At 40.7% G+C, this 26,298-nt stretch overlaps 1 protein-coding gene across 10 annotated transcripts in view; it reads right to left on the bottom strand.

Moving 5' to 3' along the window:
* Positions 1–26,298, bottom strand: part of PRUNE2 (prune homolog 2 with BCH domain) — a 458,932-nt gene that overhangs the window by 101,893 nt on the left and 330,741 nt on the right. For all 10 annotated transcript variants that reach the window (XR_011320642.1, XM_069763045.1, XM_069763070.1 and 7 more), the window contains 2 exons: positions 21,047–21,108; positions 2,189–2,389 (listed from right to left, as the gene is read on the bottom strand). Coding sequence is in view for 9 of the 10 variants with exons in the window: in XM_069763045.1 (XP_069619146.1) it covers positions 2,189–2,389; positions 21,047–21,108 (263 nt within the window). In the remaining variant the exon portion in view is untranslated. The remainder of the gene's footprint in view (positions 1–2,188; positions 2,390–21,046; positions 21,109–26,298) is intronic.

The raw sequence follows: 26,298 nt of genomic DNA, 5'->3' as shown, positions 1-26,298 counted from the left end.
ATTGTTCTAACCTAGGTGAAGAAGAAGGTATCGCTCTTGGATTATCTCTTTCCTCCAGTAAAAATAAATTTCTCTTGCCTATGCCTGTTTCTTACAATTGCTCAGTGTTTTCGGGACAAGCACTTATTGATTCTGGAGCAGCTGAGAATTTTATGGACTTCTCTCTGACCAAAATGCTGAAAACTCCTTTGGTTTCTTTGCAGTCACCCCAGAAGCTAACCTCCACTAATGGCTCTATAATTCCAGATGGTCGTATCCAATTTTGGACAGAGAAGGTAATTCTCCATATTGGTGCATACAAGCAAAGGACGTTTCATTTTTAGTTTTGCCATTCTCTGATGTACCGATGCTTTTGGGACTTTCATGGCTATGGCTTCATGCTCTGGTCAATAGTTGTCCAACTGGATCGCAGATCACTCAGTGGAGTCCATCTTGTTTTTGCAATTATCTCAAAACTCTACCTCAACCTTCTCCTATGAAACTGTGCTCAATACTTTCTGCATCCATAGCTCCTAATGTTTCTGCCTCCCATCAGGACTTTGCAGATTTCTTCTTTGGGCATGGAGCCAAAGAAAATAGCAGGGAAGACGTGACTGAGCCTGGGTTTTTCCTTGCTCCCTATGGTTATGGACTCATTTGAGAGTGGCCCTAAGAGGGGGGTAATGTTATACACCTGTCCCAGATCCCTGCTTTTTCTCCTGTTACGCTGATCTCTGCAGTGCTCCACGTCGGGTTTTGCAGATGGCCTGGCATGAGCATCAGCCCAGGCCTATATAAGGCTCACTAAGACACACCCTTGTGTCTTAGTATTGTATTAAGACTTCAGTGTCGCTGGACCTTGGCTTCCTACTCAGCTTTTCCTGCAGTCCACCTGTCTGCCTGCGGTTTACTGACTTCCTCCGCCTGCCTGCCTGTCTGTGGTTTCATGATGTCCAACACCTGCCTGTGGTTTCCTGTGCTACATCTACCTGCCTATGGTTTCCTGTCTCTCAGCTATCCGTATCTCATGTGCCCCACCTAGCTACTAAACCGATACCCGAGGCCCATGTGCCTACCTGGAAAGAAAAATGTCAGCATTCCCCACAAAAAAAAATCCTAGGAAGGCTTCATTGACTGAAAAATGAAAATGCTACTGGTCTTGAAAAAATGGTGACATAAGCCAATTTTATTTTTTAGGAATTTCCACATTTTTATGACCACTAAAAAACTGGAACACTCATGATTTCAAGTCAATTTTACCGAACAGTGAATAACGTACAAACAAAACCCAAAAACAGTTGAAAACAAGATAGAAATAAATGAAAGTGCAAAAAATTTGGCTGGTGAGAAAAGGTTAATGACCCAAATCTCCTTTGCCTAGCCCACACATATATTGGATTTCATTTGGGTCCGTAGCAAGGGTGAACCTAGACAAAAGAGGCCAACTGTGCTGGTGGCCCTTATATAGGTCTAAAAACATACTTTACATGAAATATATCACAGTATCAATTTGGCTGTGTGTAAGGGTCCAAAATGGTATTAAAACAGTTTTGATCCTCCAGGTGGAGAAGTTTCCATCTCGATTTCCCTATGAACGGCATATATAAAAGCACAATTTTATCTTTAAGTGGTTTAGCATTTGAGCCCAGTATCGGTGTAATTTACTGTAGTAACATTAGGCATAGGTCATATATTGACTATTCTACAGTTAGGAAATTATCAAAATCCCCTTGACAATCTAGTCATCATGTATTTATACATAGCGGAGATTAATCACTTCCTTCTTAATCCATTGTGTAGAATTTCATAAATATATTTGGGTTTATTGTTACATAAAACATTTAGTTGTTCCTCATATCTTCCTCATTGCTCATATTTCTTTGTTTTGCACAGGAGTTGTCTCCACCCTCACCATTCACCTTCAGATGTTGTAATACTAGTGAAACTGTCAAGCTCATTTCACAATAATAAATTACTATAATAGTAATATTAGACATTTTTAGTAGATTTTATATAAACACAAACATCAATTTTTAACTATAAGGTTGCCTCTAGTACCTTCACCCTCGTTATGCACCATTCATTTTCCAGAAATTGAATATGCCCTCTATTATATTTTATGGGAGTACCTGTTTGACTGCTTCCATACCTCCGATAGAATATACAGTAATATCCCTTTAACGTACACGCCGTCATACTGTGGTCTTACCGTTTCCAGTATAGTCAAATGAATCAGCTTCATCTGGAGTATCAAGATCATCTACGTTAATATCAAGTTCATCTGGAGTATCAAGATTGTCATCAGAGAGAATAGACCCCTCACTGTGGTCCAGGGAAAGGTTAATATTTGGAGCTGTCAACTTTATTTTCCTGGCATGAGATCCATTCAGATCCAATGAATTTGGAGGTTCTAAAAAAAAAATATAAAAAAAAAATATAAAAAATGACAAGTGCTTGATGCTATACTAAATGAGCATAACCATACAATGTCATAAGTACAATATGTATTAAACACATTCCTCTTGTGATGGATAATGTAACTTTCAAGCTTGTTAGCTTACAGTAGATGTAAAATAAAATATCTATGCACACCCCTGTAAAAAAATGCCAAGTTTTTGTTGCGTAAAAAAAATCATGCCAAGAAGAATCATTTCACCTTTAACCCCTATCTGACCTTGGACGGGATAGTACGTCCAAGGTCAGATCCCCTGCTTTGATGCAGGGCTCCGCGGTGAGCCCGCACCAAAGCTGGGACATGTCAGCTGTTTTGAACAGCTGACATGTGCCCGTAATAGGCGCGGACAGAATCGCAATCTGCCCGCACCTATTAACTAGTTAAATGCCGCTGTCAAACGCAGACAGCGGCATTTAACTACCGCTTCCGGAAATGACGTCATCGCTGATCCCCGTCACATGATCGGGGGTCAGCAATGCGTCTCCATTGTAACCATAGAGGTCCTTGAGACCTCTATGGTTACTGATCCCCGGCAGCTGTGAGCGCCACCCTGTGGTCGGCGCTCACAGCACACCTCCATTTCTGCTACATAGCAGCGATCAGCAGATCGCTGCTATGTAGCAGAGCCGATCGCGTTGTGCCTGCTTCTAGCCTCCCATGGAGGCTATTGAAGCATGGCAAAAGTAAAAAAAAAAAGTTGAAAAAAATGTTAAAAAAATAAAAAAAATATAAAAGTTTAAATCACCCCCCTTTCGCCCCAATCAAAATAAATCAATAAAAAAAATATCAAATCTACACATATTTGGTATCGCCGCGCTCAGAATCGCCCGATCTATCAAATAAAAAAAAGCATTAACCTGATCGCTAAACAGCGTAGCGGGAAAAAAATTCAAAACACCAGAATTACGTTTTTTTGGTCGCTGCGACATTGCATTAAAATGCAATAATGGGCGATCAAAAGAACATATCTGCACCGAAATGCTATCATTAAAAACGGCACGCAAAAAATAAGCCCTCAACCGACCCCAGATCACAAAAAATGGAGACGCTACGAGTATCGGAAAATTTTTTTTTTTTTTTTTAGCAAAGTTTGGAATTTTTTTTCACCATTTAGATAAAAAATAACCTAGTCATGTTAGGTGTCTACGAACTCGTACTGACCTGGAGAATCATAATGTCAAGTCAGTTTTAGCATTTAGTGAACCTAGCAAAAAAGCCAAACAAAAAACAAGTGTGGGACTGCACTTTTTTTGCAATTTCACCGCACTTGGAATTTTTTTCCCGTTTTCTAGTACACGACATGCTAAAACCAATGATGTTGTTCAAAAGTACAACTCGTCCCGCAAAAAATAAGCCCTCACATGGCCAAATTGACGGAAAAATAAAAAAGTTATGGCTCTGGGAAGGAGGGGAGTGAAAAACGAACACGGAAAAATGAAAAATCCCATGGTCATGAAGGGGTTAATGATTTTCCACCTTTAATCTCTACAAATCCATTGAGAAACAAGCTAAAATAATTTTCAGAGGAAAAATAAAAATAATAAAAATAAAATAAGATGGTTGCTAAAGTGTGAACACCGTCTTAAAATTGAGGATGTAGTTGTGTTCAGAATTAGTCAATCACATTTTTAAATTCATGTTAAATAGTAGTCAGCACACCACGGCCATCATTTAGTTCCTTCATGACATGGCAATGTTCTGTTTTTTAGTTTTCATTTTTATCTCTCCTTCTTACAAGAGCCATAACTTTTTTTTATTTTTCTTTCACTATAGCCATAAGAGGACCTGTTTTTTTGTGAGATGAGTTGTACTCTTGAACGACACCATTGGTTTTATCACATAGTGTACTGGAAAATTGCAAATAAATTGCAAAAAAAATAAGAAAAAGAGTAAGTTGACAATGTTTTTTTTTTTTTTTTAATTTACCGTACCTCGTTTTATTTATTGTGTAAGTGACCTGGCAATATGATTCTCCAGGTTAGTATTAGTATGCAGATACTACACATGTATAACATTTTTCTCTTCTTTAAGTGGTGCAAAAAATTGCAAAACATTTTTTGCAAAAATTGTTGACATTTTCCAAGACCAGTAATATTTTCATTTTTCAGGATACAAAGCTGTGTGAGTGCTTATTTTTTGCACCATGAGCAGATGATTTTACTGATATCACTTTGGCATAGATACGCTGTTTTGATCACCTCTCATTGCATTTTATTGCAATGTTGCAGTGGCCAAAAAATGAAATTCTGGTGGGTTCATTTTTTTTCTTGCTAGGCCAATTACCAATCAGATCAATTTAATTTGTACTTTGATAGATCAGACTTTTAAGAATGCAGCAATACCAAATGTGTATTTTTTTTTTTAAATGTTTTATTTTTAATTGTGTTTTTTTTATTTTTTTTCAGATTTTTTAACAATCATTATTCTACTCCACTCGCGGCTGTTAGAGGCACATGACGGCGCAATAAATCAGTGAAAGAGGGAGGCTCAGTGTGCAAGCCCACATGAAAGGCAAGGACACGACACACAGGATTTATTTTTACATTTTGTAGTTGCATTTCACAGCAAAAAGCATGGACCAAAAACAGCTTAAAACAGAGCAAATGCATCTCATTGTTGAAAGTTATGAGCCAGAAGGGTACAAAAATATTTCCTAGGGATTAGCTATACCATGGCACACTGTGAAGGCGGTCATCAAGAAGTGTCTTAAATTTGGCACAACATTGCATGAAGAAAACTGGTCTGGGAGGCTGCCAAGAGGTCTAAAGCAATATAAAAGGAACTACAGAAATTTCTAGCCAGTACTAGTGGTGTACTGGATGTGACAAAAATCTGCCATATTCTTCATATGTGTGTCCTGTGTGGTAGGGTAGAAAGATGGAAGCCATTTCTTACTAAGAAAAACATCCAAGCCCAGTTATGTTTTGCCAAAACCTAAAGTAAGTCTGCTAAAATCGTGTGTGGAGCAGATGTTATGGTCTGATGAGACCAAGGTTCAACGTTTTCGCCAAGATTTAATTCCAAAAGGTTTGTTTCGTGCAAAGCCAATTCTGTGCATCACTAAATGAACACCATACTCACACTGAGGTATGGTGGGGGAAGCATTATGCTTCAGGGCTTTTTTTCTGACAGCTGGAAATGCGGCTTTGGTCAAGCTAGAGGGAATTTTGAAAAATGCTAAATATCTATCAATTTTAGATCAAAACCATTTGGTTTCTGATAAAAAGCTGATTATGAAGAAGAATTTCCCCTTTCTGCATGACAGCAACCCAAAGCAACAAATCCACGTCACCACAAGAATGGCTTCACTAGAGGTCTGACAGCAAGAACAAGTTGTCAAAGAGTGCAAAGATGTGCCAAAGTATTAGTGTAAGGATGTGCGGACTTATGCAATCATATTATTTTAGTTCTTTATTTTTTTCTTTCACTTGAAAATATTTTAGCTTATTTTTCAATTGAATTGTACAGATTATGGGTGACAATAAAGTTGGGAAAAGTTATGTGGTGATCCTGCAGCACTTCAAGGATAATTAAGATCAAGTAGATTCTTAATTGCTTAGAACCATGCCAAAATTCAGCTCTTAGGCCGGCGTCACACACAGCGTAAAACAATACGGTCCGTATATTACGGCCGTAATACACTGAAAAGTCCCGAAAAAAGTGGTCCGTAGCTCCTCCGTAGGCAGGGTGTGTCAGCGTTTTTTGCGCATGGCATCCTCCGTATGTAATCCGTATGGCATCCGTACTGCGTGGTTTTCTCGCAGGCTAGCAAAACCAACATACCGCTATAGAAGTGATCCATGTGTCCCAAAAAGAAAAGAAAATATATATATACTGTCTATATATATATATATATATATATATATATATATATATATATATATATATGTCAGTAGACACATATATTAGAGAGAAAAGCCGGTAATTCAGTGCGGTGTACAGTAAAATCACACTGACAGCTTACAGTCCAATAGGTAGAATAAATGTGTACACATAGAATAGGTATATATATATATATATGTCAGTGAGACACATTGGCCCCCCCCTGTTTACTGTATGTAAACCATGTCTCAAATCATGTCGGGTTTTAGGAAGGAGAAAGAAAAAGCCGGTAATTGAATTACCGGCTTTCAAGCTGTATAGCGCTGGAATAAATATTAATATATATACATATATGTGTCTCACTGACATATATATATATATATACCTATTCTATGTGTACACATTTATTCTACCTATTGGACTGTAAGCTGTCAGTGTGATTTTACTGTACACCGCACTGAATTACCGGCTTTTCTCTCTAACACCGCTGCGTATTTCTCGCAAGTCACACTGCTTGTCCGTGTGTAATCCGTATTTTTCACGCTTCCATAGACTTTCATTGGCGTATTTCTTGCGCAGTACGGTGACAAACGCAGCATGCTGCGATTTTGTACGGCCGTAGAAAGCCGTATAATACTGATCAGTAAAATACGGCAAATAGGAGCAGGGGCATAGAGAATAATTGTGCCGTATTTTTTGCGAGTTTTACGGACGTAGATTCTGCGCTCTTACGTCCGTAAAACTCGCAAGTGTGACGCCGGCCTCATAAGTTTCTCTAGCACATCTACTTGATCTTCAAAATTCTTAGTTCTTCGATCATATGTGTACAATCCATTTCCACTTCTACAAAAACACTCTTTACTGATAAGATTTATAGGAAAACTTTTGAACATTTGACATATCAGAGTCTAAATTTATATATGTTGCTAAGCAACTTTGCAAACACATTTCTTATCTTGTACTAATCTTGAGTTATGCCATTTCCTTTTCTACAGTCGTGTAGATAATATTATCAAGAATCTGGCGGATTTCTTTGTTGAATCTCAGATGGCAGTTGTCACCAAATCTTTCATGTTCGAAATATTACCTCTGACTGGTGTATTTTACAATAAAATAACTTTTAACTGATTTCATCACTTCTCAATCCTCTTGACTGTAAATACCAGTATCTTAAAGGAAATCTGTCTGTAGGATCAACCATCCTAAGCCATCTATATGGGCATATAGGTCAAAGGAATGCAATGATATTTTGATATCTGTGATCGAATGTCTTATTCCAGAGAGATACATGTTTTTCTTATATGTATGTGACCTCTTACAGGCAATAGGGACAATGTTGCCTGAAAGATATTTGCCTCCAGAGCTTATTTTACATGAAGGGGAGTTACCACTGTGAGATATGTAACTAACACAGAACAGGAGAACTGAAATTTCTCTCCATACAAACACATTTTTTGCAGCTCTCTAGCTCAGCTGTATTGCCAAAATATTGCAGCTTAGTCCGCCTGTGAGATGGAAGATGAAGCTGAGAGGAACCTGCAGATGAGTCAGGTATAATCACACACAGCTCTGCAGTTAGATCAGGAGAGCAGAGAGCGGCCATTATGCATCACACTGGTAACTCATCCTCCATGTAAAATAAGCTCTGGAGGCAGAGTTGTCTTCCAGGCAACATCTTCAGGGGGCTGACAAAGCCAACAGGAAACACGCGTTGGGGCTGCATGGCGTGGATATGATATACCTCATGATAGGTAAGGAACCATATGATAGTGGGATAGTCTAATATATACAGGGCACTTTTGCTCTAGGCACTATTACTATCATTACTTACCATTTTTTTGCCTTGTTTGTTTGCCTCGATATGATGGGACTGCACTAAGCACTTTACTATATAAATGATGTGGTATCTTTTGGTCTACATGCCAGTATCTACCTGATTTCTCTGCTGAACATATCTCTTGTACTGTTTTTCTACTATTTGTCACATGTAGTAAAATTAATGTAATTATGAGATTCTATGGAATAAACTTATACCTTTTTACTATTTTCAGACTTAAGCTCCATATCTTTCTCTTGTTTTGACCCTGAAGTTCTGTTCTGGGTCTATTTGACCCGGAAAAGTATATATACACAAGCGCACAGCCAATGTAAAAAGAACAGCAGATTTAAATAAGTCTCCTCTTAGCTTTCTTTTTTGCAAGCTAAACATTCCTAGATCCTTTAACCGGTTCTCATAGGACATACTTTGCAGTCCTCTTACCATCCTGATAGCTCTTCTCTGGCTTGCTCCAGTTTTTCAATGTCTTTAATAAAATGTGCTGCTCGGAACTGGACAAAATATTCCAGATGAGGCCTGACCAAGGAGGAGTAGACGTGGATTATTACTTCACATGATCTAGACTCTATGCTTCTCGTAATTCATCCTAGAATTGTGTTTGCCTTTTTGCTGCTGCATCACACTGTACACTAGTGTACAGTTTGTGAGCTATTAGTATACCCAAGTCTTTTTCACACGTGCTGTTCCTTAGTTCTATTCCTCCCATCCCATAAATATACAAGAAAACCCTGTTTGGGAGAGATGAACAGACAAATTGTGGCACCCTATGTGCGTGAACACAATATTATAGTCTTTAAAGGGTGCACAATTGTATGCACTCTCCTGATAGAAAACTAGTATGCTTTAGACTGTGTATCCTCAAAAATCCCTTTGGGATACTTTTCAATAGACAGGTCTTGCAGCTTGTCTTGGGTGGATCCAAGTGAAAGAGCCAGAATCAGGCTCACGCAGGAAGAGTAAATCAAGAAAAGCACATCCAGCCCATGAATTGCAGTGCTTCCCAGGATTCACAACCAAAGATATTTCATATTTTTTTATTTGATAAGTTAAAATAGAGGAGATACAATGCGTTTCAGGATACAGTATATATTCTTCTTCAGGTATCATAAAAACACAGTACAAATGATAACTCCTGTATTTTAAGTTATCAAATAAAAAAAATATTAAATATCATCTTTGGATGTGAGTCCTGGGAAGCGTTGCCTTTCATGGGCTGGATGTGCTTTTCTTGATTTTCCCATTCTATAAATGTAATTTTTGGTTTTCTTTACCAGATGTAGAATCTTGCATTTCTCCCTGTGCAACCATTTATTACCACTCTTCCAGTTCGATCACTGAGCCAGTTATGAATCCACTTAAATGTAGCCTTATGAATCCCATAATTGTTCAATTTTTTTCAATAAGGATAGTATTACTACTGCATTTCCCTGATTCATCCAGTCAGTGACTCCATCATCATAGAAAGAAATTAGATTAGTCTGGCACGACCTGTTTGCTACAAACCCATGTGGACTGGCTAATTACTGTATTCTTTTCCAAATATTTACATACATGCTGTTTAATAATGTGTTCAAATATCTTTCCTGGTATACCGTAGAAGTAAGGCTCACTGGCCTGTTATTTCCTGGCTCCTTATTTCCTTTTTTGAAGGGACAACATTTGCCCTTCTCCAGTCTTCTGGGACTTCTGCTTGCAAAACCTGTTGCCCATATTAATAGTTTAGATAGGTCAAATGTGGTGACAGATTTCCTTTAAGAATAAATAGAATCTATAACTGTTCCATAAAACTCCTTGGTCGATGTTGCATTACATACCGTGCAGTTGACTTATTGAAAACAATTATATTTATAGGAGTTAATCTATTAATAAGAGACAGTTTATGGTATATACTTAAGTTTACAAATGCATTCTTTCCCATACATATATAGTGTGGAGACACGGGGGTCAGCGGGTGCACTAGTCCGCTAGCTGAAACCACATGGAGCAGAGATCATCCCACCAAACGCCCGCTCTTCTTTTACCATGGACATAATAGTACTCAGACAACCCATGGTGAGGGTAAAATTCTGTGGCAATACTTTATTGAACCACAAAACAGGCAAATAACACATAGAACAGTCTAAGCACAATACCCAAGATGGTGCTGATTTGCCAGAATAAGAGCAGCTGTGACTTCAGAGTTTCCATGGCTGACTACACCAGCTGTGGCACACACACAGAGGAGGTGACGACAAACTTAGGAGGCAGACAGTCCATTGAGGTACCAGGCCAGTTGACGAAGGGTCACAGCCTGGCTTCTCGGAACATCTCCATGGAGCCAGGTGACCGGAGGGTCATAGGGTCAAATGAGACAATAAATGGGGTACTGGTATCAAGACTCTTGGAGTCTGGGAGTTTGGTGACCCTGGTAAGGGCCATACTCCCCCACCAGTTGATCCCTGGAAAAATTGTGAGCATCTGCAGTATTGACAGGGATAGCAAGAACTACCCATTTGTTAGAGCGTTTATTAAAACAAACTGTGGCACTGAGTTCTATGAGGCAGAGTAGGTAAAGACTTGCTACACTCAGTAATAATAGGGCACGACTTTAGGTTTTTCTGCGATTTTTGGTGAAAGACAGGGGCAACAAGTTACTCAGATAGGAGCTGGCCCAACCATGAAGAATCCCCATCGCAGTCGGAGGTGGATGCGTTCCCCTTGTGTATCCTAGCTGGCGAAGAGGATGAGGCGATGACCAATGAGGCCTAGATTCCTGAGTTGGGGGAAATTTTGGGATTGCTCAAATAGAAGACCTTACGCTAAAAGGGGCATGAGACCATGTTACTGTGATAAATGGGGTAGCCCAAGAGCCAGGGGCCTACACCAGGATTCCATATTTAGCAATATATGAGAATCTGCTGTATTGGGTCACTAAACTGACAGGGGGAAGTATTAGAGCAGCTGTTAGTACTGGGACTCTATAGGCGTAGCGTACTAGACCTGGCCTATTGTCCTGTCTTGGGTGCATATCTGGGCATAGACAAAACCCAGGAGCAAGAAGTTCAATGGTTCTACTGGCCCAGAGTCACTGAGAGATTATTAATTATTGCCAATCCTGTGCTACCTGTCAGCTAACTGCTTCTGTTTCCCACTTCCGCAATACCCCAGTGCTGTTACCTATTATAAAGGTTCCATTTGACAAGATTCCCACGGACCTTGTCGGACGCCAAGTTAAGTCTGCCAGAGGGCACCAATATATCCTAGTGGTCATGGACTATGCAACATGGTACCCGGAGGCAGTACCACTAAGAAACTCCTCCACCAGAAGCACAGCCCAAGAGATAACTTATATTTTCTTTCAGATGGGCATGCAAAAGTAGATCTTGATGAGAGAGATCTCTAATGAGAGTTATGTAAGCTCTCCAGATTACACAACTCAGTACGTCAGTGTACCATCCGCAAACAAATGACCTGGTGGAGAGGTTCAATAATCCCTTAAAATCCATGCTTAAGAAGGTCATGGAAAATGATGGCCGATACTGGGATTGCTTACCCCCGTACTTGCTGTCCTCTATTAGGGAAGTTACACCTCTAAGGGCGTCTCACCATTCGAGTTGTTATACGGACAACACCCTCGGGGACATCTAGATATTGCTAAGTAGACCTGGGAAGCAGAGATTACACCTCATTGAAGTATCATTGAGTATGTGGCCCAGATGCAGGACAGGATTGTGAGGGTAATGCCGATTGTGGAGAACCTCCTTAAAGCACAAGAAGCCCAGCCAAGAGTCTACAATAGATTGATGAGGCTGAGACAGTTTAGCCCTGGAGACCGAATGTTGGTGTTGATCCCCAAGGTTGAAAGTAAATTTCTGGCCAAGTTGCAAGGGCCGTACGAGGTGGTCGAAAAGCTGCGTGACATCAATTACAAGGCCACCAGCCAGAGAGAAGAAAGCCATACCAAGTGTACCACATCAACATCTTTACACCAATGCGAGACAGGGAACCTTTGGAAGCTATGTGCCTGAAGGCTAATCCTGAGGCTAAAGTCAAGGATGTCACAGTGGCAGAGTCACTGTCACTGGCTCAGAAACAACAGTGCTGAGAACTGCTTCAGCGGAAATGGTACCTGTTTTCAGAGATACCAGGCTGTATGCAGGTTGTTGAACATGAAATCCTGACAAAACCAAATGTGTAGGTGAGCCAAAAACTGTATAGAATCCCCTCAGGCACCCCTCGTGTATAGTATCTACCTACGTGTGTAGGGACACAGTGAGGGTCAGCAGGGTTAGCCGCCGAGGAGCGGGGGAGCCATTTGCGTTCAAGAGGGTGCCAACCTCCGCTGACAGGCAGGGTTTCTTGGTTAGGGACTCCCTAGGGCATACTAGCCATAGCTATCAGCGGAGTATTATAGGGTGTAGGGCTCTGTACGGTCAGACCGGCCCGGCTGGGCTTTTACGTTGGTGATTTACTACCTGGTATTTGGTGTGTGTGGATTGTCGGTATGCTCTATTAGACATCATCACATTAAGGGACTTGTAGGGCATTTAGGGCCAGTCGACGATGAGCGGGGGCGCCATATTGCGTTTAAGAGGGTGCCAACCTCCGCAGATAGGCAGGGAGCAGACATTAGGGGTATATAGGATTTTTTATCAAATTTTTTTTGCTCCCTGTACCTTTGCCCTTCTCCCACCAAAACCGGGCTTTTTATAGACCCACTCCTACCATAAGGAGTTGGGATGTCGTGCTTGTTTTAATCTAATGGTTTTGAAATAAAGTTATTGTTTAGATTAGTTGTTTTTGGTTTTTTCTATTTGATACTAATTCTGGCTTATCAGAAACTGTACTTTTTTCAGAATCCCCGAATCCCACCATGAGGTAATTTGAAAGGAGCTTAGGAGCATTTTGAGCCTGGGTATCATCGATGAGTAAAAAAGTGGCTGGTCCAGCCCCATTGTCCTCATGCTGAAGCCTGATGGAGAGTGGCGTTTCTGCAATAAATATAGGAAACTAAATGAGGTGTCTTAATTCGACGCCTATCCAATGCCCTGCATTGATGAATTCATAGAGAGGCTAGGGTCAGCCAGATACATCACCCTAGACCTAACTAAAGGTTACTGGAAAATCCTCCTCTCTCCAAGTTCCAAGGAGAAGATGGTTTTTTCTACACCTGATGGTTGCTTTCCCTTTTGGGCTGCAAGGAGCCCCAGCTACATTCCAGAGGGACATGGACTGGATCCTAGCCCCTCACAAAAAGTATGCTGCAGTTTACGTCTACAATATTGTGATAGTCAGCCCAACTTGGTGAAGTCATCTGCAGAAGGACCAGGCCAAATACTTGGGCTACATCATCAGAAGACGCAAAATAGAGCCGCAATTGAATAAGGTGGAGACAATCCAAAATTGGCCACAACCGGTCTCCAAGAAATGGTTTCCGGCATTTCTGGGAATGGTGGGATACTATGGGAGGTTCATCTCAAATTTTTCCATGATAGCTGTGCACCTGAGCGACCTTTTTAAGGGCACGAAGATGTTGATGGCCAAATGGTCTCTTGATGCAAAGATGGCGTTCCAAGATTGAAGCTCATTAGTTGGTGTTGATTGCACTGGAATTTGCGGGCCAGACGGACAACTCAGAGGTAGGGTTAGGAGCTTTGTTGTTCGAGGAAGTAAATGGGGAGGAACATCCATTTCTATATTTAAGCAGAAAACTCTCCAGTGAGAAAAACTATGCTGTGACGACACAGCCTTTCTTCTTAATTATGCCAGATGTAAATTCCGTAGGCCTGGAATCATAGAATATTTTCTAAATTATTGTCTGTAGGTTGAATCGATATTTGTAAATTGATGAATGATTGTTATTTACCACTTAAATCAGCTCCTACAGTTTATTGTACTGTTATCTTTGCAAAACAGGGACACAAGGTCACTGAAGAGTGATGTTTGCTAATATGTTGATTACCCATTATACCAAGCTATGCAGTTTGTTCACTTGCAAACATTGAAGGATAAACTATAAATAATCAAACAATGCGGATTAACATTATTACCCCTTCCCCCTGTGAATGATGGCTTGGAGGACAGTTGTGAACTATATAAGGAGACTTTGCCTCTGTTCCAAGTGACTCTACAGGTTGTCAGCTTAGGGGACCATGACTCCAACTGGAAGATCACAGATCTGCTCCATTGTCTATCGCTGAACCGTCGGATATGTCTTGAAGAAACCAGGTTGGGACAATCAGGTTACCTGGCCACATACCTCAATGCTCTTGGTTAGCTTCCCAAGCTCGTTGTTACCGCCTCTGTGTGCATGCCACAGGTGGGGGTAGGTGGCCCTGGAAGCCTTGAAGTCACAGCTGCTCTTATCCCGACAAGTCAAAGTGTAATTTGCATCATCTTGGGTATTTTGCTGGGATTGATCTATGTTTTATTTGCCTGTTTTGTGGTTCAATAAAGTATTGCCACACTGTTTACCCTCACCATGTGTTATCTGAGTAGTATAATACCCACAGTAAAAGGAGAATGGGCGTTCAGTGGGATGATCCCTGGTCCATGCAGTCCTGAGCCAGTGGACTAGACTAGAGCACCCGCTGACCCCCGTGTCTCTACATATGCCATTACAGAAAAAGAATGCTTGGACAATTGACACCCTGGGGTACTACCTGTTAGGCCAGAAGTTCAGGCTAGTTTCAGATCATGCGCCCCTGATATTGATAAGAGATAGGAAGGTGAAGAATGGCTGGCGACTAGATGGTTTCTAGGGATACAGGACGTCAACTTTCATGTGGAAAACAGGCCTGGGAAGCTTAATGGTAACACAGATGTCTAGACTTCTCTGTTTGGTGACTGAAGGTGCCAAAGCCCCTAGCTCTGGGCAGAGGGGGAATATGTGACAAAGTCACAGGCAAAGTACTGGAGGAGAGATGTATGTATCACTGCGGTTGTTAGCTTCAGTGATATGAATCTACGAAAAATGCTTCAACACACTAAGTGCTGAGAGGGGTTGTTTAGGTGTGGCTGTAGAGTGGGTAGAGTCCAGAGTATAAATGCACAGCCTTCTGGCTCATTCAGTGTGGGGTGTATCTGGAGGTGCTAGCTCCAGAGCTGTGTTTTCATAATAAGAAAAGCTGAACTGTTGTTGTTTGTTAGTGAGTGGATGGATTGACTGCCATATGTTGTTTTGTTTTCCTGTCAAGCCAGAAGGGCCGTGTTTGCTTTGCTAACGCTGCACTGGTTTATGCAGTATCATTAATAAACCATAGGTAGAGTGAAAGAGACAGCATTCCTGTGCCCACTTCTTAGTGCAGCCAAGTGAGCCAATCTACCACGATATACAGTGGATACGGAAAGTTTTCAGACCCTTTAAATTTTTCACTCTGTTTCATTGCAGCCATTTGGTAAATTTTAAAAAGTTCATTTTTTCACATTAATGTACACTCCATCTTGACTGAAAAAAAACAAAACAGAAATGTAGACATTTTTGCATATTTAATAAAAAGAAAAACTGAAATATCACATGGTAATAAGTATTCAGACCCTTTGCTCAGACACTCATATATAAGTCATATGCTGTCCATTTCCTTCTGATCCTACTTGAGACAGCTCTACTCCTTCATTGGAGGCCAGTTGTGTTTAATTAAACTGATATGACTTGATTTGGAAAGGCACACACCTCTCTATATAACACCTCACAGCTCACAGTGCATGTCAGACCAAATGAGAATCATGAGGTCAAAGGAAATGACCAAGGACCACAGAGACAGGATTGTTGCAAGGCACAGATCTGGCCAAGGTTACAACAGAATTTCTGCAGTACTCAACATTCCTAAAAACATAGTGGCCTCCATAATCCTTAAAGGGAACCTGTCACCCCGTTTTTTAAGTAGGAGATAAAAATACCGTTAAATAGGGCCTGAGCTGTGCTTTACAATAGGGTATTTTTTGTCCCCTGATTCCCCACCTATGCTGCCGAAATACCTTACAAAAGTGGCCTTTTTCGCCTGTCAATCAGGCTGGTCAGGTCGGATGGGCGTGGTCACAGCACTGTTTCTCCCCCACATCTTGCTTATGTTCCCGTTGGTGGCGTAGTGCTTCTCGCATGCGCAAGTGCCGAATGCACTGCGCAGCTGTAGAAAAAGAGCGCGCTCGCCGCTATTCAGCGGTTTCTCGGTGGGCGCGGCCATCTTCCTGAGGCCGCACGTGTGCAGATGGAGTCTCCTGCTTCCCGGGGCTTCAGGAAAATGGCCGCCGCGATGTCCATCTGCGCACGCGCCCCCACTCAAGTGGTAGGCGCCCCCACTCAACGTCGACTGACCCTAGAAGCCCTAAAAAGTCCCTAAATAAGGATAGAATAAAGAGAATGTCCCAAAAACAAACCCAGACACCCCAAAAAGAAAGAAAAAAGGGAAAAATACCTTAAACAAATAACAAATATCACGAGAAAAAATATATATATATTGGAAAAAAAGAAAGTAAGAAAAAGAATATGCAATGAGTCTTTTGCTATTGCATAAATATGCATATATTATGTATAATAGACAATTGTGCCTATAGCAGTGTCTACCTGCAAAAGATTCAAAAAAATAGGGTGAATGAGAAGATACTAGTATTGTTGAGGTTAGTCAAATGCTACAATGTAAGAACATGGTCACCCGCTATACAAAAAGTCAACCATATAATATACTAACATCAAAAAACCTCAGTTTAAGCAGTAAAATACAGCAATCAGAAAACCAAATATGTAACTCCTACCACCCAAATGAAAAATATATATGCTTGATAGAAATTGCCCGTTTATCACATTGAAACAGTGCTTTAGGACAAGTACCAACAGATTGCTCATAATATTATTGCCGTTTGAGTACACATTTCAAAAGAACAGGTACTATTATTGTTTCAGTATATGTTTCAAAGTGACAGGTCCACCATAACCCACCGAACCGAGGCCCCCACAGGTATAGTAAGCAGTGGAGCAGGACACAATGATCCCCCTCATAGGACAGCAAAAAAGAAACAGAGAGCATTTAATACTCATCTACGGGTCCGTGGTGGATATACAGCAATGTCAGATGGATCCAGATAACACGGGTCCGTGGTGGGTATACGGCTTTATCAGATGGATCCGGACATCATATCAAGCAAAAGACAGCAGTCTCCCCGACCAATGCCCGTTGTTTCCCCCTAGCACCAGTCATTCAGGACCAACCTCTTTTAACTTAATTGAGAGCTACTGTCTGATTTCCCAGCCTCGTGCCTGACATCATACAGACATTGAGCTTTCAATCAAGCTATAAAGGTTGGTGCTAAGCTGGGAAACAACCTCAGGAGGCAGAGATTCGGAAAGTGCTCACTCACGGTAAGAACACTTGAAGCCTCAGTTGTATGAAAACTAAAATGCTGATTCCCCAGGAAAGCAGAAACAGATTGACGACATAAAGGTGTCTATGGAATTGACTTTCAAAGACCTGCATGCACATATATGAGGTTTGAGGAAGGGTTGATCTTACAGATAAATAAACTTTAGTTGTATTTTCTACCCTAATATTTCTGATTTTATAAAACTAAGAAAAATAAAATTTGGGTTTCGGACTTCAGTCCTGTTTTGTCTTTCCTTGATAAGGCTGTATATCTTTTGGTATTTCTCAGTATCAGTATTACACTGGATGAAAGCAGCTCAGTTCAGAGAATGAATGGGAATAATTGTTCTCCATGAAGAGATATTTAAGGAAAGCTGCAATTGATGTTGGCAATGAGAAAGTAATATCTGGCTAAATGTCTTGAGGTTATTCGCTCCAGTATTGAGAACATAGAATGTAAGCAAGTTAAAAGATTGAGTTAGTGTGCATGGAGTCAGTCATCATAATCTTACTAAAAGCACAAGGGAAAAGTTAATAGATTGTGACCTTTATCCACCAGGACCACATGTTTATGTCGTGACCCATTAAAATTTAGATTTGTCTATTTTATGCTACACTACAATAATCGCTGATAATATTTTATGGTTGGCATAAACATAAATTAAAGGACAGAAAGTAATAGACGGAAACAATATCCTGGTTGTTGAGAATACCTAGAATTCTTTCCCATAGATGCCAGTCTTTTGTTTCATATTATTTATCTACAGACATTTTTTGCTTGCTTAAAGAGGTATTCATATCTCATACTTTTATGACACATCCACAGTATATGCCATAAATGTATAATAGATGTGCACCTGGACCCTGCCAATAAGACCCTTTGCGAAGTTGCCATTCCTTGCCACGAGGACAGCATTGCTCTCTGCTGGCAGTGGATAGGTGTTCAGAACTCCCATTTTGGCAAGACTGAAATTACAACCACCCCTCCTCAGACCTATATATAATATATATTTGTAGCCACAGGAGGATTACAACGAGGGAAACTGGGCTGCCGCCGAGGCTCCTTTATTTTCAATTTCAGTCTTGCCAAATTCATTCTGATTATACCATTTCAACATTAATCATTAACATCCGGCTGTTTTCTATTTTTATTTTTACTTATATACTTTACCCTTTAAGTTTGCCCCTTGTTCACTCCAATCTGTATAATTACATTTCCTCTACCCCGGGACAGCTTTATGTCCAAATCACTATCTTCTAACAAATCACCTATCCTCAGTGCTTCCTATTCTTTCTAAACACTTGTACCTTCTCCACATCGTTTACATCGATATCTCCATGTGGCGATTACTGGGCAGGCGCTGATGACCTTGCGTCCCAAGCCTCGACTTCACTCCTCTGTCTGCACATGCCGCCGATTTCCAGGACTTTAGACAACATTGCGCGTGTGTCTGCACCTCAAACCTCGCTCTGACTAATAATAGATGGCCTGCGAAGGCGCCCTTCACCTCCCTCCCCTTCCATGGCACCAAGACACCGGAAGTTGTCTCTACACATGATGTATAAGGGCCACTGCCACCAATGACCGGCGCACCACTGCAGATAGCGCAAGTAACGCTGTTATTCTATTTGCCACACGGACCAGGTTAGTAGTGTGTAATATTTCTTGCTGCAGCTCCTGGGGACTCTGGTCTTTAATCCCGAGTAGCTTTTACCTCACCACCTGACTCCGTATATTTTTTCCTTACAGTACCAGAGTGGTGGTCTTCTTCTACACTCTCCTTATCTCTACACTTCTGCATGCTCCACAGCTGGTCAGTACAAATACCCCTACTACTTTTTTTCTATTTTGTTCTGTTTTTTGTTCTATTTTCCTCCATTCTCCAGCATGTTCATGTCGCTCACCTTACTCAGTGGTTTCCTTCTGGACACCACGTACCATGGATTGTCATTTTTTCTCCGAACCTCTGCTTCATTATCCCCTAACCCCAGGGTAACCCTTAATATATTAATTTGATTATTATACTTTAGGATATTTTTTGTTAGAACCATTCAGCTATGTTATAGACCACACTTTAAGGGTATTGATTGTAATGACACATCATGTTCTATACTGCATTGCACTATGTATATATGTACAGCACATTCATTTTATGTATATTTGTCTTACAGTGAGGATTGACAAAGACTCGGGAAGGGTCGAAACGTAACCTTACTTCTACTCGTGATATATTTTGTGTACATGTAATAAATATTGACACTTTTTTGCAAATATAATCAACTCTTGAGTGTGGCTGCCTCCTACTCTGGCTACTGTTTTGGATTTATCTGCAAGTTCAGCCTGCACCCCCCAACTTTACAGAGTGTGCATCATTTTTTTCACTTGGGCCTGTGAGCTGTTATCCTCATTGCAGTATGGCTTATGGTCTCCTTTCTTGTCTTTATTGAAAGAATTCCCTGATGAACCCCTGAATGACCAAAAGAGGGGGGAAACATGTGACTAGAAGATGCTATTAAGCTATGTACACAACTGTTCAGGCCACATAGGGTACATATACAGTATATATGATAGTCCATGGCCATAGAAACCTAACTATTAGGTATATGGATGTTTTGTGGTTTTAATTGCGCTGCCACTTGACGGCCATTTATGATCTGAAGGGTTATTCTTTGTTTGACAATGACATCATGTATGTTTCTTCTTGGACTTTGTTAGGGTTTTTTTCTGGTCAGATTGTTGAAAAATATTGTTGATATGTATACAGCTCTGGCAAAAATTAAAAGACAACTCCAAAATTTTCCGTTTGTCTTATTTTTCTCTTTATAGGTATATTTTTAAGTAAAACGTAAATTGCTCTTTTATTGTATAAAGTACTGACAACATGTCTTCGAATTTCCAAGCACTAAATTTTGTATTTATTTTCAGAAAATTAGAAATGGTCAAAAAAATGCAGTGTTTGCAGACCTCAAATAATGCTAAGAAAACAAGTTCATAATCATTTAGAAACAACAATACTAATGTTTTTACTCAGGAAGAGTTCAGAAACCAATATTTTGTGGAATTGGTTCGGCCTCCACAATAGTCACGCTCTCTCATGTGGCCCCTTGGGAAAATTAATCTCCCACCCCTGCTCTATGCACGTCGCTATCTCTCTCATTTTCTGTGTACAGTTGTGCCCTAGAGCACCTGTGTGTTAGTCACATGACCTATCACATGATACATCGGGTACATTGGTGGTCCTACGCCTTCTAAACAGCCCTGGGCCCTGGATACTCTTAATCTGTCCCTTAATCTGCAAACAGTCAACAGGAATATATGAAGTCCCACACAATATACATGTTTGCTAAGTATATCTGGATTTTATGGTGAATAGCTGAAAAAAATAATAAAGCCTATGAGATTGCTGTTCAGCCTTGTGGAATCAATACAACTGCTGGAAAAACGAGGCGCTGAGTCTATTCTCTGCCATCTAATTCTTCTGGAATCTCTATATAGACTTGCTAAATCTATAAATAACTTTCTTCACCAATTTCTAGCATTTTTATGTGACTTCACAGAGGCGACTTGCTGAATAATTTAACATCACAATAAAAGCAGATGCTGTACGATTTTCCTACCTGGTCTGATTTCTGCTTCATCAAATGGGATGTCCATTCCCTCATCATCCAATACAATTGATCTGAAAAAAGAGAATTGCAAAAGTTAATCTGTCATAGTCTTTATAAAACAAATGATAGAAATAATTACGGTTGTTGAATTATGAAAATCACAGGATTGATGTTAATGATAAGCAAATGATGAAAAAATGGAAACAAAAAGTACAAAACATCTCAATTAATTCAGTATTGAGAATGGCTTGCTATCAATAAGACTATTATTGGTTGTCTGAGGAATGTTCTGCTATGCTGAATGCACTTGGGCACGCAAATCATCAAGCTGCTGGCAGTTCCTTACAAGATGGGAGACAAGTTCAAAGACCCTGCATGCCATGGTAGCACATTGAAGCCACACAGACTGCTTACAGTAGCATGAGCAATATGCCGACTGGCGAAGTCATGCTGTTAAAGAGCTCCAGGGACACTTTCACGTTCCCCTATGTTAACTCATGTTCAAGGCTCACCCCAGCTCTTCTCCAGACCAATCTCTGGCTATCATTATATCTAAAACAAAAGAGGGACTCATCACTGAAGAGGATATGTCTCCATTCCAGCCTTCATTGCGATCTCGCTCTGCACTACGATAAGCATTGAAAACGGTTGTGCTAGGTCAATGGAACATTTGTAGTATGAAGTCTGGACTGTAGCTCAATGCTGTGCAAATACCTTCAGTTGTTTGTGTAGACACATGTAATGTCCATTTTCACTTGCAGTAGTACATGATGGAACATTACAAGTCATTCTTCGAATCTAACAAGACCACGTGGGCAATGTCATAAAGTGACCGTCACAAGGGAGCATCCCACTGGTCCTACTCCCGGGATTACGGATTGTGTGGCATATTAAACAGTAGCTGGACCCCTTTAGTCTTCATTCCAGGTGCACTAACAGCTCCACATTACAGAGATTTAGTGGTGGAATCAGTGATACGGGCATTTTTCTAAAGTTTCCCAGGAGCCGCTTTTTAACATTAGAACCCCAGGCCCCATGTTGCTCGAACTACCATGAACTACCTGTGTGGCCTAAATGTGCTAATGTAAGGAGATGGCAGGTCCCCTCAGTTGAAATCTCCTTCTCATTGTGGCCCCCTTGCGTCCTATATAAATATGTTGTATACCTTATTGTAAAATGTCTGTGTATTGTCATGCGTAATGCTATGTTTCCTTGGGTATTACACTGCACTATGTTCATATTGTGTAATGTGGGGAGTTCCCCTATAAATATCTATGTGTTGCACTAAGTTAGACAGTGACAGTTAAATTGTGGGCTGGGCCAGAAGCAGGAAAGGCAACAGGAAGCTGCTGTCCCCAGTCAGAAGCTCCGTACGTTAGCCCTCAGCAGATGTATAGTAACAGCCGGGACATTGCCAGACTCCCAGATGGGGAGAGACCTGTTGCCCAAGGCTCAAGGGACTCAGAGGAGCTTGAAAGGATACGAGAGGACTCAAGAGGGGTCCCAAAGACTAAAAAGGACTAAAGACCACAACACGGGTCACAGGACTCTGGAAGGGCCCCCGGTGAAGGGGTTTTAAGCACCCAGATCCTAGCGAGTGGACTACTGTGAATCTTCGGCTGCTGTGGGTGCAGCTGTGGAGAGTGTCAGGGAGAGATTAGGAATCCAGTATTGCACTCTTCTCCTTATATTTCATCACTTTTCATTAAAAGTAATTCCCTGTTGGACAACAGTTGCCTTCTAGGACTCTAATTTGCCTGGACTACTGTGGCCCGGAGAGAGAACAAGGTAAACTACGGGAAAAGCTGTGTAGGTCCCATCTATTTATGTACAAGGGGCCGGGGGTGCTAGCTGACTGTATGCTCAGTGGACTCTGCGAACTGTGCCTTCAAATATCTCGGCCATAACTACCTCCCCCCCCCCCCCCCCCGGTCCGCCTTGTTACACTAACATGGCCTGCAGTGTCTCCAGACTTGTCTCCTATCAAGCACAACTTGTCGTTTTTGGTTGGCAATTGCAAAGGGAGCTGCAAGCAACAGATTTTGATAATTTGTGTGCAGATATACATTCAGCAGGGCAGAACATTCCTTAGAAAACCCTTAATAACCTCACTAATAATGTGCCAAGGCGTATAAGTGCATGTATGTCTGAGTATTGGCACTCATGCTCAATACTGACAATATCTTGATATTTTGAAAATTTTGTTTCCATTTTTCCATCGTGTATAAGTTACATGTGGAGGAAAGACAATTATGGCAGCTAAATAGGAAAGGGTTCTTTACAGTAAGAGCAATCAGACTGGAATGCCGACCACAAGAGCTAGTAATGGCAGTTACTATAACATTTAAAAAAGGTCTGGATGCTTTTTTAACAAAACATGACATTGTGAGTTATAAATTATCTAGCAATATAAAATGTATAACTTTGAAGATAGGTTGAACTTGATGGTCCTATGTCTTTTTTCAACCTATGTAATTATGTGAACTGTACATTAGGAAAATGCTTGAAATGTAATTCCCTATAATATTATTTTACAAGTAATTTCCCCTTATTTTTTTCTGTGTAAAGTGCTAGCTATAAATCCAATTTCTGGATTTAAAAAGTGCAAAACATTCCTGAAACACTTGCACGTTTAATCTGTATTTCTTATGGTGCCTAAGGGAAGCCATAATGATAAGCGCCTGCTTGGTAACAAGTGCAGTTATTTGCCTTTATAATGAAGTGAATTACCAATGATGAAAGGGTTAATACTTGGGTCCTGCATTAGTAATAGCCCCTGCAAGTAACCATGACAGCTGTTATGAGGCCATAAACAAGTGTGATAAAGAAGATTCCATAACAGAAGACCGCGCTGCCACGATCAGCACCGTTACTGATGCGCCTGAGGACGTTGAACTTGACCACCCAACGTAATGTGCCAACCTTCGTGAAATTTGGAGGTTCTAGCAGGGAAAGGGTTTGTCTGCTTAAGACACCCCAAGGGCATGGGAAGGTAACCGAGGGGGGTCCCCAGCACACGATCCCCTTCTGTTACCCTCTACAAAGAGTTGCTCTCCTTTGGGAGTTCATGGAAGCACCCATGACTTTAAAGGGTGATAAATTGGGATGGGAGAAGGGGGAGGGGGTATTTCTTCTATTAGGGGTTATCCATTATGAACAATCCCTGTAATCAAAAGTCTAAATTTATGAGAGGTGGACCTGGATCTGTAAGGGAAGAAATGGTTCATCCATCTGGGTAATCAGATCAACTAAATTGGGTTTAACAACCAATGTGGTGACCGATATCGCAGACAGATCTCTCCTACATCCGGTTTATCACATTTATAGTCTATATTTCATATGTCCTTCTCTGTAAATCTGGTAAAATGTACAAATGTTAAAACTTATTACATCTGTTATATATTGGCACTAACTCTCTAAGCCCAAGGGAAGGGCGATCCTCCAGCCACGGTTTCTTAGAGGTTTCCACCACAGGGGTTTTTTCCTCTCCTGAGTGCTGGAGGGTGACTCTTCGTGAGTCGGGGGTTGTGCCATTTTTGGTGTCATGTGAATGAACACCTAATTACAATGCTTCATGTATTTATTTTGCGTGCGTCTGTGTGATTCATTTTGTTTGGGAGTCGGGGTCCATCACATGTCACTGTGTCATAGGGCCGGACATCTGCCGGCCACAGTTTTGCCTCAGGTGTTGCTCTTGCTCTGCTGAATATCATGGAGCAGAGAAGACAAGCAAGTGTGCACTCATCATTGGAATAAGGACTTATATTACAGCAGGATTACAAGCAGCTTCCTCGCCTCATTCACACAGTGAGTATTTTGGCCAGTATTTTACATCAGTATTTGTCAGCTAAAAAAAACAGACAGAAGCAAACACTGAGAAAAATAATAACTGAATGATTTTCACCTCTTCTGTGTTTTGGATCCACTCCTGGAGTTTGTTAACAAATACTGATGCAAAATATTGCCATGTAAAAGTGCTGTTAATCCTTACTGACTTCATCATTACATCGATGACAGCGCTGCAGTCAGTAACTTAGCTCAGTGACTCTGCCTGAGTTGACATCATAAGATGTTGAGCTCCCTTATTGTCTGCAGTGCTGTTGATGTGAAGTCAGCGTTGCAGACTATAACAGATACCATGGGTGGCACCAGAAATTCAGTCCTGGAGCAGGGGAGAGTGTTTAATGTACAGGGGAACAGCGATTTCACTTTCTGAAAACCCTTCATACAAACCGACGCATTTCGAACCAGGAGTAAGAACGTTGTAACGTTTGAAATGCGTTGGTTCTTATAGAAAGTGTTCACTTGAACCTTTTGCAAAGTGTGTATATTTTTTTCACTTTTTTAAGTGAAGCTGGATCCTTTAACGCTCTTGGACTTGTTTACTTTTTTAATACTACAAAAATTGAGGTGTGTTGAATTTTTAAAATCTTGCAAATTATATGTGTTTTATTTGCGGGATTTCCCCATACACTTTAATGAGATGCCGAATATGCACATATAAAAAATTTATATGGGTTTTTATTACATTTCAGCAGCAAAAAATGGATGTAATCCACATGCACACATAACATTATCAATAAAGCATTATCAAAGCTCACAGCAAACAGGAAGTTTACAAAACAAAGTAATTTTAATTAAAAAATTATATTCAAAAAGAAGCAAGAGCGAAACTGAAAACAATGCAATAAAAATATGTAAAAAAACACTCAAAAAGCAAAGAAGAAACACAAATAAACTAATCTGGCATGTTGAAGAATGAAATTCGGCAGGAAATCTACAGCGTCAAAATCTCACCAAATACTCATCGTAGAAATATAGCTTTAGAGGGTAACTTCACTGATTGTGAGATGGGAGATGAGAGACAAGTCTGCTGCCAATGGGAGAGAATTTGTGGTCTAAATTATGAGATTGTCCAGCTAAGAAAAAAGTGCACAAAAACCCAAAACAACACATTTTGATATGGTATCTTGAAGAATACTAAGGAATATAGTGGTGTCCTTTGTCCATGATCCTCGTGGTCAGTGTGATTACAGAGAACATGTCTGCGGTAGGTAAGTATGTAGTGTTTTTTTTTTTTACTTTTACGCTGGTAACCAGGGTAAACATCGGGTTACTAAGCGCGGCCCTGCGCTTAGTTACCCGATGTTTACCCTAGTTACCAGTGAAGACATCGCTGGATCGGTGTCACACACGCCGATCCAGCGATGTCCACGGGAGATCCAGCGATGAAATAAAGTTCTGGACTTTGTTCAGCGACC

Source organism: Ranitomeya imitator, chromosome 1 (assembly GCF_032444005.1).
Source record: "Ranitomeya imitator isolate aRanImi1 chromosome 1, aRanImi1.pri, whole genome shotgun sequence".
Classification (NCBI taxonomy): domain Eukaryota; kingdom Metazoa; phylum Chordata; class Amphibia; order Anura; family Dendrobatidae; genus Ranitomeya; species Ranitomeya imitator.
Note: the sequence above shows the minus strand (reverse complement) of the source record. Positions and strands in the feature narration are given on the sequence as shown.